The 12,721-nt window shown below is 44.0% G+C and overlaps 1 protein-coding gene across 2 annotated transcripts in view; it reads left to right on the plus strand.

Moving 5' to 3' along the window:
- The first annotated feature begins 437 nt into the window (after window positions 1–437).
- THOC5 (THO complex subunit 5) overlaps window positions 438–12,721 on the plus strand; it is a 33,277-nt gene continuing 20,993 nt past the window's right edge. For both annotated transcript variants that reach the window (XM_010598754.3, XM_003419079.4), the window contains exons 1-7: window positions 438–602; window positions 3,340–3,471; window positions 5,012–5,155; window positions 7,023–7,136; window positions 7,269–7,366; window positions 9,392–9,538; window positions 10,929–11,043. In XM_010598754.3, coding sequence (XP_010597056.1) covers window positions 3,376–3,471; window positions 5,012–5,155; window positions 7,023–7,136; window positions 7,269–7,366; window positions 9,392–9,538; window positions 10,929–11,043 — 714 coding nt within the window. In that variant the 5' untranslated portion in view covers window positions 438–602; window positions 3,340–3,375. The remainder of the gene's footprint in view (window positions 603–3,339; window positions 3,472–5,011; window positions 5,156–7,022; window positions 7,137–7,268; window positions 7,367–9,391; window positions 9,539–10,928; window positions 11,044–12,721) is intronic.

Below are 12,721 nucleotides of genomic sequence, written 5' to 3' on the forward strand. Positions count from 1 at the left end.
GCCTTGGGGCCCTGAATGTGACAGCATGTTTTGAAGGCAAATCCACTGGGGTCTAAATCTTATCACTACCTCGTTCTAGTGTGATCTTCAGCGTAACAACTTTATTCACTCAACAGACACTTGCGAAGCACCCACTACTTGCTGGGCACCACTTTTAGGCCCTGGGGAGAGTGCACGAAGCCCGGAAGTTTTTGCCGTAACGGCTCCAGTTTCCCAGTCTTAGAGGAAAGCGTTGGGGTGGGGAGGTGTTGGCCCGCTGAGAGCCTCGCTGACAACCGAGGCGCAACCACCTTCCGCTGCTGCCCAGCTCAGACGCTGTCAGCGCTACACGCCGGCGGTCGCTGGGAGGCTCTGCGCTTCGCTTCCGGCTTCCACGCCTCGCTTCCGGCCGGCCGTTCCTTCCTTCCGTTTCTCTATGGTCACCGCCGGAAGTGGCTCGTTACCGGGGGCAGGTTCGCGACACCGTGAGGTGTGGAGGAAGCCGGGTCGGCAGGGCGCGCGCGGAGCGGAGGGCGGAGCCACGTGTTCCCGAACAGAAACGTCGCTGGTCCGAAGGGCGCCGCGGGGCTGGTGTGACCCGGGCTCTCCACCCTCCCCACTAGGTACCTCGCGCTTAGTTTCCGCATCTGTAAATGTTCGCTGCATGATTCTCAGAGTCCATGTTGTAGCCTAATGGTGTTTGTTGTTGTCAGATGCCGTCGAGTCGGTTCCAGCTCATAGCGACCTTTTGTACCACAGAACGAAACACTGCCCGGCCCTGCGCCATCCTTAAAATCGTTGTTCGCTTGAGTCTATTGTTGCAGCCATTGTGTCAGTCCATCTCTTTGAGGGTCTTTCTCTTTTTCGGTGATCCTTTGCTTTACCAAGCATGATATCCTTCTCCGGGGACTGAACCCTCCTGACAACATGTCCGAAATATGTAAGACGCAGTCTCGCCATCCCTGCTTCTAAGGATTGTACGGGTTGTACTTCTTCCAAGACAGATTTGTTCATTCTTTTGGCAGTCCATACATAGTATATTCAATGATGATTAAGACGGTGATAAATACGTTCACTGCAGGCTCCTCAGGGCCTTGGTAGTGACGACGACGGTGATGGAGGTAACAGTTCGCATTTGTTGAGCACTCATACAAAAAAAAATTTTTTTTTCATACCTGTAGGGCACATTTTACCAGTGTTGTCAAAGTCGGGATTCAGCCTTTTGGGTGTGGGTGTCACCTTTTGGGGTTTTGTCAAAACAACTTATCATCCATAGATTCCTTACTACAGTTTTAGTTGAGTCTTTTTTTAAACTTAAATTTATTTTAAAAGGAGACTTTGCTACTATAAATCAAAACTGCTCTCACTTGTTGTATGTGGATGGTAATGCTAAAACCTGATGTATGAAAGCAGATCACTGTTAATAAGCTCTGACTAGATTTTGTTGTCTAAGGTTCCTGAAAAGAGCCCTTTATTCACAAGTGAATATTAGCATTCATAGATGTTAAAGACAAACTAGGTGAACTTAGATGTTTTCCATGAAGTAATTGGAATGTTTGAAAAACAATTGAAAAGGGATTAACTTTCTCCCTAGGTGTTTAGCCTTGTTTAAGATCACCCATTCACCATTTAAAATCACATCTCCAGCCCCAGCTCATCTTCAGCTCCAGTACCCCCTTAAGGAAGGCACTGTTATTCTCATTTGAAAACCCAAGGCAAGTTAAATGTTTAGCACTTAACTTTGGTAGCCATAAACTAATAGAGTGGAGATGCCAACTCAGAACTTTCTGACTGACTTACTGGCTCCCTCAGTAAGTGTTGATAACAGATCTGTTGGGACAGGGACAGTGCTACTGATCTTGGGGCTGTGGAGATGACCAGAAGTGGCTGAAGTAAGGATGCTTTGTGATCCTAGAGCCCCATGAATTGTAGGGTCATTCTCTTAAATTTCAGGGTCAACCAGGGAATTAATGGCATCACTAGATGAGGATGGTGGCAAGACTGGGGAGAACAATAATGTGTCATTGAATGGACCCAAGCTTTGTAACCTTGGGCAAGTCATTCACTTTTCTGAGCCTCCATTTTCTCATCTGTAAAATGGGGATAATATTAGTTCTTATCTCAAGCGTTTATTGTGAGGATCAAATTAGAACATACCCAGAAAGTGCTTAGATCAAGATTCAGCATACAGTAATCAATCAGTAGTATTGGGGATGGGTTAATATACCAAGCTGAGGAGTTTGGATGCCAATTTAGCCAGCTTTTATAGAACACTTTGCCAGGCTCATGGGAGAGAGGGCAGAGCTCATAGTCCAGGTGGGGAAGACAGGTAAATGGTTCAAAGGGGTAAACTATCTAATAAACCATACCAAACCTTTTGCCATCAAGTCGATTCCAACTCATAGTGACCTTATAGGACAGAGTAGAACTGCCCCATATGGTTTCCAAGGAGTGCCTGGTGGATTTGAACTGCAGACCTTTGATTAGCAGTTAACCACTATGCCACCAGGGTTTCCAATTACTTAATGGTGTGTCTAGAGAACTCAAAGGAGGGAAGGCCTTCGGGAGGTCTAGTAGTAGGCTTCCTAGAGCAAGTGAGCATTGTTTTGTCTTGAAGGATACAGAGGTGGAAAGGAAAACGGTTACTGCAGGCAAGGGAAAGAATGTGGAGTGTATTGGGAATCAGGAATGGTGTGTGTACTTACACCTGGAAGTAGAGGTCTGAGGGGGATGAAGAATAGGAATGAAAGAAATGTGGTTGGGATATTGGGTTGGGGACAGACCATGAAGTGTCTTTATACCAGGTCAGCAAATATGGACTTCATATGGTGCATTGTGAAGGGCTAGCAAAGGTTTTGAAACAGAGAAACATCAAGTTGGTTTTTTTTAAAGAAAGAATTTAGACCACAGTGTCGGACAAGACGGGAGGCTGTTACAGTGGTTCCGGAGAGGAATACAGAGGGCCTGACCTAGAGTGTTGAGATGAAGAAGATAACATGATGCCTGGGATCACTGGGTGAACACCTGAATGAAGGGACACTTCTGTAGAGAGAGTGTGAGCAGGTTGTGGATATAGGGGAGGGAATGATTGAAGTTGATTTTGAGGTCAGTTTGGGCAGTAGGATGGGTCGTTGTGCATTTAAAGAAGGTGGAGGTGGAGAAGATGAGTTCATTTTGGACAGGATGAGGGATGCTCCCCTTGTTTTACAGATGAGGAAACAGGCTTTGGAGAGTTAAGTAACTTTTCTTGAGTTACCAAGTCTGCAAGTGGCAGACTGCTAGTTAGACTTCAATTTTCTGACTTAAGAAAAATCTTCAGTCCGATTCCAGAAAATCTCACAAGCTTTCTCCCCTTAACAGTTCTCTACTGTTTCTACCTGACCTTGCTGAACAACCATGTCATCAGAATCAAGCAAAAAACGGAAGCCCAAAGTGATCCGAAGTGATGGAGCCCCAGCTGAAGGGAAGCGAAATAGATCTGATACTGAGCAGGTAAGATCAACCAGGGTTCCTGTGCCACTGAGAAATTGCAGCTTGTGGCCAAGCCCCCAGCTGTGGGTTTGGGGGCAGTTCAGGGTTGCCCTTAGCCGGTGACAGCTTCCCAGGTGGCCTCTGCTTGGCCGAACCGAACCGGTTGCTGTCGAGTCGATTCTGACTCATAGCGACCCTAAAGGACAGAGTAGAACTGCCCCATAGGGCTTCCAAGGAGCACCTGGTGGATTCGAACTGCTGACCTTTTGGTTAGCAGCCATAGCTCTTAACCACCATGCCACCAGGGTTTCCCTCTGCTTGGCCAGGGGACTGAAATTCCCTTGGCACTACAAAACCTGAAGTGTCTACATCAGCTTTAGGTGCAGCATTCCAAGAACTGAATAACAAGCTTATATTAGACACAATTAACAACTGAACAAGGAGCCCTGTTGTTGTAGGGTTAAGCACTCAGCTGTTAACTAAACGATTGGTGGTTCGAACGCACCCAGTGGCTTCACAGGAGAAGGACCTGGCGATCTGCTCCTGTAGAGATCACAGCCAAAAATACCCTCTGGGGCAGTTCTATTCTGTCACGTGGGGTCGCTGTGAGTTAGAATTGTCCCAGCATAACCCAACAACAACAACAACAGTGCATGAACAGAGAACGTATTCCAGTACAGTGTGTGTCTCTGGTTTTCCTGATGGTCCGAAGAAGACAGTCCACCTACAGCACACCACTGGGGCTTCAGAGATGTTACGTACCTGGGTTTGCTACTGAGAGTACCAGAATCATCTGCCCACAGAACCTGTTCTCTGATCTGAGAGCCCGTGTCATCGGGCTCTTCTCAAGCTAACTTAGGATTTTAGCTGTTTTGATTGGGTGTTTGTTTTGTTTTTAACTAGAGCAGGGAAATATACCAGCATACATTTAAATAAAAAGTGGTGCTTTCCTCAGATTTAGGAAATTAAGCTTAAATGCAGAGGCTTATCCTTTTTAGCCGTTGATTCTGGCTCTTGCTTAAGGCTCATGTACTCTGTTTGTGGAGGCTGGGAGATACTTCAGCCTCTGCTAAAACTTGATTTGACAACCTAAGCACCCATCAGTAGGAATTTGTTTAGATGAATTCTGGCTTAACAATATCATGTAGCTATTTTGGTGGAAATTTGTATTTATTGGGATGGAAAATCATAGTAACCAGCATAGACAATATGATCCCATTGTGCTTAAAAATAAAATGTATATTTAGCTCACAATGTTAATAATAGAGTTGTTTCAGGCTACGAGGTTACAGGGAATTTTTCATTTTCTTTTTGATGCTCCTCTAAGTTCTGAATCTTTGACACCAAGCATGCATTAGCTTTGTAATCAGAAAGGATAAAAAAGTTCCCGTTCTGAAAAGAAGAAAAACATTTGACTTGAGGACCAGATCCTTTGGAGATCTGATTTGGGGCTTCATAGTTACTGTTCTTATGTAACAAGCGATATCAGCTAACTGTCTCTGGTCCTGACAGAGAGACTCTCACCCCGCCCCACCCAGGACCTCTCTCCTTGTCTCCACAGGAAGGTAAATACTACAGTGAGGAGGCGGAGGTGGACCTGCGGGACCCTGGCAGAGACTATGAGCTGTACAAGTACACGTGCCAGGAGCTACAGAGGCTCATGGCTGAGATCCAGGACCTGAAGAGCAGGGGAGGCAAGGACATGGTAAGGAGTGGGACTGGGTGGCCATGAACCTGGTGAGTCTGCATAGATGGAACTAGACGTTGTCGGCTCAAGAAGTTTTTATAGTCACCAGGGCCCGCCTCATCTTGCTCTTCTGTACTGGCCATAATCAGGTGGTTGGAGCCCTGAGGCTCCAGAGACCTACCTATTGTTGAAATGTCTTATCACTACCCAATTACCGATTATTGTAATGAAAGCACAGTTATTTATTTTTTCCCATAAATATAATCTGATAATTCATCCAACTAATATTTATTAACTGCCAGGCTTTTTGCTACGTGTTGAGAAATGATGGTAGATATAAATTTCCTCGATGTTTTAAGAATACCAAACCGAAAAAATGTGTTGTCATCAAGTCGATTCCAACTCAGGGCGACCCTATAGGACAGAGTAGAACTGCCTCATAGAGTTTCCAAAGCCGTAATCTTTACAGAAGCAGGCTGCTGCATCTTTCTTGTGCGGAGTGATTAGTGGGTTAGAATCGGTGACCTTGTGGTTAGCAGCTGAGCGCTTAACCACTGTGTCACCAGGGATTCTCATTATAAGAATTGATACATACAGATAAACAACAGACCAAAAATGAAATTGTTATTAAATGGCTTTAAGGGCAGAGAAAAAAACTGTGGCTAAAAACCAGATGGATAAGTTTTAAAATGATGAATCCGGTTGTTTTCCAGGAATCTCACTAATTTGTGCTCATGCTGTCCAATACTGTGAAGGTTATCACATCGAATCTATTTTATTGTAGCCAACCTGTGGCACTCTCATTGTTATTTTCATTTAAATTATTCTCTAATGCCATTTACAGGCATCAAATTTTATTCATGATGTCATTGTTGTTAGGATCTCTATACAAAATCCCCAGGGACAATTTTTTGTTTTTTTTTGTGAAAATATACACAACAAAATGTACACCGCTGCAACAATTTCTTTGTGTGTAATTCAATGACGTTGGTTACATTCTTCAAGCTGTGCCATCTTTCTTGACAACCTTTTCCAAACTGTTCTACTATCATTAACACAAACTCACCGCCCTCCTAAATTTCTCACGTATCCTTTCAAGTTGCTGTTGTCAATTTGATGACATGTAGATAATTCTTTAAAAGAGTATAATGCAAACATTCTTTTCTAATTAGGCTAAATTATTTGGTTCAAAGATGACTTTAGGGGACAGTTTCAATTCAAGGTTTAAAGATTTCCTCAGGGTAATGGTTTTGCTGCATCATTTGGCCTCAGTGGCTCCAGAAAGTCAGGATTCCATGAGAATTTGAAATTCTGTTCCTCATTTCCCCCCTTTTGATCAGGGTTCTCTGTAGAATTCTTTATCTAAATGCTCATCAGTGGTAGCTGGTTACTATCCAGTTCTTCTGGTCTCATGTCAAAGGAGACAGTTGTTCACGGAGGCAGTTGGACACAAATTCCGTTTCCTCCACTGATTCCTGACTCTCCTTCTTTCTCTGATGTTCCCAGCAAATAGAGACCAATTGTACCTTAGGTGGCTGCATGCAAGCTTTTAAGAACCGAGGCACTACTAGGAACTAGGAGGTAGAACAGATGCACCAAAACCAATCTTAGCCCAATTGACTAGAATGTCTAGAGGCAGGTATTAATTGTGTATTGACTGTACTTGCTCCATATTCGATTCTTGTTAGTTTAGTCCAAGCAGAAATTGCTTTTTTACTTAGGAACCTTATCCAGTCATTCTTCCATTTCCCTCTGACATTTCTCATGTTTCTGAGCTCCCTCCAGTGTCTGTTTTTGCCCCTGCGTGGGTCAGCAGTGAGGGAATAAAGCAGGCTGGCCCCAGCACCTGTTGCCAGAGGTCTTGCCCGGTTTTCTCTGCCCACAGGCAGTTGAGATCGAAGAACGGCGGATCCAGAGCTGTGTACATTTCATGACTCTCAAGAAGCTTAACCGGTTAGCTCACATCAGGTTGAAGAAAGGAAGAGATCAGACCCACGAGGTAGGAGTTGAGAGGTTTGACTGTCCTCCTGCCCTTCGTCCACCCTCTTCTTTGTCCATTTTACCCCTTCCCTGGGTTTGCTGCCCTATTTCTGACTTGCCCTCCTTACCTCTGACCTTGTCCTCTTTTCAGGCAAAGCAGAAAGTAGATGCCTATCACCTGCAGTTGCAGAACCTGTTGTATGAGGTGATGCACCTTCAGAAGGAAATCACCAAATGCCTGGAATTTAAGTGAGTTTGGGAGGACAGGGCTTTGGCACAGATGGTCTGTTGGTAAACTGAGTTTTGCTTAGTGTCAGCCGTCCTCTTTAAAAAGAAATCTGATGAGCTTGAGAGACTGAAGAATCTGGAAGAAAGACAGATAAAAATCAGAAGCAATTGTTTTAGGCTGGACAGATGACCTCAGAAGCCTGTTTGACTCTTTGGCTTTTTCAACTCTGTACCTGATAAAAGCAGTTCTCTCTCCCCAGCAGGGACTTTACCTTACCAGTTTGATTTCCTAGCATGCTGAATGGGGACAGCTCACTTCCAGTCATAGCCTTTTAACCTTTTGACAGAGTTTTCCTCTCTAAAGTCCCAGCAGTTCATTTTTACAACTGCAGTTTATTCTTTAGAACCTCACCTTTTTGCTGCTTCGCTGCCTTCAGGTGAACAAACTACAGTTTGTCAGCGTCCCTCTTAAAATGTGATGCCTCTTGGAGAAAAGCTGATACTACAGAGATGAGAAGGAGGGAGGAGGATTCAGGGGAAGGGAAGGGGAATGGTTCCTTCTTGAGCAGACCTGTTTGTGCAAACTGAAAGGAGTCAGGCTTATTTTGTAATAAACTTGGGATAATGGGGGCCATGTTAGGTTGGGTTCAGCTTGTTTTCCGTAATGACGACAGTGATTTTTGAGAGGCATGTTCATCTCCTCCACAATGTATCGCCTAATAGATACTTAAATACTAAAAGAAGTAAAATCAGAACAAGGTCTGTACCTGAGTTAGTACTGTCTTGCCAGTGTCAGTTTCCTGGTTTTAATAGTGTCCTGTGGTTTATAAGAGACTTTCATTGGGGGAACCTGGAAAAGGGCATATGGAAACTCTGTACTATTTTTGCAATTTCTTGTGAGTCAAATGATTTCAACTTAAAGAGTTATAAAAATAAATAAAAAGAATGGGATGCCCAGACCTGTACCCATTGCTTCAGTTGGAAGCTAACAGATCCAGAATACCATGGACATGGGGCCAGTGGCAAGGCAGGTGACCACGTGGAAGGGGCATGGGCCCTGGAGTCAGAGAGCCTGGCTTCAAATCCCAGCTCTGCCACTCACTGGCTTCTGTCACCTTGGGCAAGTGGCCCAGCCTCTTGAAGCCTGTGTCTCATTTGAAAAACAGAGACAAAAATCCCTACCTCACAGAGTTGTGAGAATTAAATGAGGTGACGACAGCACGTTGTTGTGTGCTGTCGAGCTGATTCCGACTCATAGTGACCCTATAGGACAGAGTAGAACTGCCCCATAGGGCTTCCTAGGCCAAAATCTTTACAGGAGCAGATCACCAGGCCTTTTCTTCAGAGGAGGCTCTGATGGGTTTGAACTGCCAATCTTTAAATTAGCAGCTGAGTGCTTAACCATTGCACCACCAGGGCTCCGAGGACCGCATACACTGTGCTTAATAGCTGCTGCTGTTATTACTGTCGTTTGATCCAACCTGAGCACTCTACTATGTTAATGCAGCTAAGATGATTGGTTTTTTTTTTCTTTTATAATCATGTGTCACTATGGATACAACAGTGAAAGCCTCTGGATCTTTTTCACATCTGTTTCTGCCATGATGGGTCTTCCCCATCCCATGCTTATACAGTTAATGTTTTGAACTTAAGTGCAGACTTTTATGTTTATTCCTGTTAAATCTCTTGGTTTCATCCTTACAGTCTAGGCCTAGGTTGTAGTGTTTTTATTTGACTCTCTTGGCTTATCAGCTCTCCTGCTTAGCTTGGAGATGTCTATAACTTTGACGAGGACTCCTTCCAGGTCCTTAGCTAATTCACGGAAGGTTGGACAGCATGGGTAAGAATCCTGTGGCACGTTCCCAGCTTCCACCCTTCATGCAGAAACATCCACTCGTGAGCATTTGTCGACGAGACTGAATTCTAGGATCCCGGGTAGTTGTAGGTCAGGGCCGAGTGGGGATAAATGGAGGGCACCATGGGCTCACTTAAGCCACAGTTTGAGTTCCTGAGAACGGCAGCTTGACAACTGGTTTTTGCCTGCAGGTCAAAGCATGAAGAAATTGATCTGGTCAGTTTAGAGGAGTTTTATAAGGAGGCTCCTCCAGTTATCAGCAAGCCTGAAGTCACCATGGGAGATCCTCACCAGCAAACCCTTGCACGTCTGGACTGGGAGCTGGAGCAGCGGAAAAGGTAGTATTTCTCCTTCCTGGCCTTGGCAACCTGTGGACGCATAATCATGGCAGGAATGTACTTTATCATGACCCAGGATCAAAGGGCAAAGCACCGTGGGACCAGCAGGATAGTCGGAAGACCGAGTCCCAGGTTGTGATCTGGTTCAGACTTGACCAACCTTATCAAGCGTGGGACTGAAATTGCTTACAGCTGTTAACAGAAAGTTGAATGACTTTTTTCCTTTAAAATCTTAATGTCTGAGACCTAAATTCTTTTGTACCATAAATCTAATTTTGTGTTGGGGATATAAGCATATCCCTGAGGAATTATAAAGTTTTGCAAACATTATTTTAGAAGATGATAGGTACTCCATTGCATAGATAAATTGTAATTCACATAATCATTCATTGTCCTATTGGATTTTTTGGTTGTTTTTGGTTTTTTGCCATCATAAATCTTCAAGGCAAGGTTTTATATATAAGACTTTATTTACTAACTGTAGTAGAATGTCTATAGTATGTAATTTAACCTAGATTTTTCTAAGAATATTTTTTTATAGTGTAGTTTTTTTTTTTTTTTTTTCCTCATACTGGACTTTTCATGATTGCATTTCTTCCATTTATACTGACTTTCCCCTTTCATTTTCGTACAAGAATTTCAGGGCTTTTAGTGACATGTCTGCTCTGTTTTACATTGGAGGAGCAGCTTTTTTTATACCTTGCCTTATTCTGTTAGAGAATGTATTCTGTGCTTTTGGTCCGTGTTATGAATTAAATAAGCATTGAGTCTAGTTCTTAGGGAATTGGTGTTAGTTTTTTAGCAGATGGTGTTGGCCTGTCTCTCCCCTATCCAGTCCAACACTTGCCCTTGGCACAGGCTGAGCTGTGAGTGTCACATCTCAGTGGCCCTGGACTGGTATATATGCCCGCCCCACCTCACTCAGGCCAGTCTATAGGCTTTGTTTGGGCCGTGTGGTTACTAGGTCCATATATTTGTGAACTGTTTGGTCTAGCATCTGAGGCAAATCGTGGAGCAGAAGGTATAGGGATACCTGTAGTGGTTGCAGCAGAGGCTCAGGAGTCAGGCCAGATTCAAAGCTCAGTTCTACATTTACTATTAGTATTACTATTTACATTTCCTGGGTGATCTTGGACAAGTTACCTACTTCCCTCAGCCTTAGTTTCCTCCTTTAGGCATAAGAAATGTCCCCACCTTCCAGGGTTTTTATAAAGATCTAATGTACTAATGCTTATAAAGAGCTCACCAAAAAACTTGCATGTTAGTAAGTACCCAGTAAACATTAACAGTTAATCATGGCTGCTGCTATTAGGTGGGGCCTGACAATGAACAGACATGTCTGGGTATCCCTGGGGAGCGTTGGTGACAGTGCTCTGTCGTCCCCCAACAGGCTGGCAGAGAAGTACAGAGAGAGTCTGTCCAACAAGGAGAAGATCCTCAAGGAGATTGAGGTGAAGAAGGAGTACCTGAGCAGCCTCCAGCCTCGCCTCAACAGCATCATGCAGGTGAGGCCCTGCCACCCTTTTGGTTTGTCTTCACCACTCCATGAAACTTCGCTGACCAGATGCTGCCAGAGACCATATCACCATTCAGGTCTTGCTGGTTTTGTCACCCTAATCAGTATTACAGTATAATGCAAAGAGGTCTTATCTACAGTCCTGCTCAGGTGGTACAGTAAAGGCATGTGCTAGGTGGAAGAAGCTGGCTGGATGGGCTCAGGAACACACACACCCACTTATCTGGAGTGATTTCTTCGCCTAGCCTTCCCAGGTAAAATACTCAGACTGTGTTAGTTTACCACCTGTGTGCTGTCACCAGCTCAGCAGACTTCAGGCAACCTTCCTGTGGACATCTGTGAGGCCCCCTTCAGCAGATCCACTCACTCTGATATTCGAATATTCAAATATTCAGATATTTAATCACATTTGAAAGGCATTAGATACCTTAGAGGGGGAAGTCCCTACTTTACCCATAAAATCTGATGTCCTTCTATATAGGTGACCAGATTTTTGTTTGCTTTATGAAGCCAGATTTGGTCTACATTCTTATAGTTTCATGAAGCAGGATAAATGGCTTATTTGGAGGAATTTTCTAACACAGGACCCTTGAAAAATTGTAGGATTTGGCAAGATCTACATTTTCTCCCTTCAACTCTAGGGATAGAATTAGGGTTAACAGAAATAGTCTCCACTAGCACTTCATAAGGGGACAAAAATAAAAACTGAAAGTCTATTGTTTTGATCATGCTTAACACCAAGTCTCAGCATTGTTCAGTTTTCTCCTGTTCCTGGGAACTCTCTAATGTTCTTAAATAGGGTACAGTTTAAATAAGTTATTGTAACCCTGGTTGCACAGTGGTTAAGCTTTCAGCTACTAACAAAAAGGTTGGTGACTTAAACCCACCAGCCACTCTGTGGGAGAAAGATGTGGCAGTCTGCTTCCGTAAAGATTACAGCCTTGGAAACCTTATGGGGCAGTTCTACTCTGACCTGTAGGGTTGCTATGAGTTGGAATCAACTCGATGGTAGTGGGTTTTACAGCCTCGTAGCTGTGATGGAAGTATGGGACATCATGCCTCTCTTAGTTATGTAGTGCTGCTGTAATGGAAATACCACAAGCCTCTGGCTTTAACAAACAGAGATTTATTCTCTCACAGTCTCGTAGGCTGGAAGTCTGAATTCAGGGCGCCAGCTCCAGGGGATGGCTTTCTCTCTCTGTCAGCTCTGGAGGAAGGTCCTTGTCATCAATCCTCCCCTGGTCTCGGAACTTCTTAGCGCAGGAACCTCAGGTCCAAAGGATGCACCCTGCTCTTGGCATTGCTTTCTTGGTGGTATGAGGTTCCCTTGTCTCTCTGCTGGCTTCTCTTTTATATCTCAGAAGAGATTGACTTAAGGCACAACCTAACCTAGCAGATTGAGTTCTCCCTCATTAACATAACTGCCTCTAATCCTGCCTCATGAACATCATAGAGGTAGGATTTACAACACATAGAAAAATCACATCAGATGACAAAATGGTGAACAATCCCACAATACTGGGAATCGTAACTTAGCCAAGTTGACATATATTTTGGGAGACACAATCTGTAACAGTGCCACTGATAGGAATAATAACTGGACGGAAAAAAGATCTATCATGTTATTAAAGAAAAAATGCAAGTTGTAGAACAAACATATGGTATGA

Source organism: Loxodonta africana, chromosome 19, assembly GCF_030014295.1.
Source record: "Loxodonta africana isolate mLoxAfr1 chromosome 19, mLoxAfr1.hap2, whole genome shotgun sequence".
Classification (NCBI taxonomy): Eukaryota; Metazoa; Chordata; class Mammalia; order Proboscidea; family Elephantidae; genus Loxodonta; species Loxodonta africana.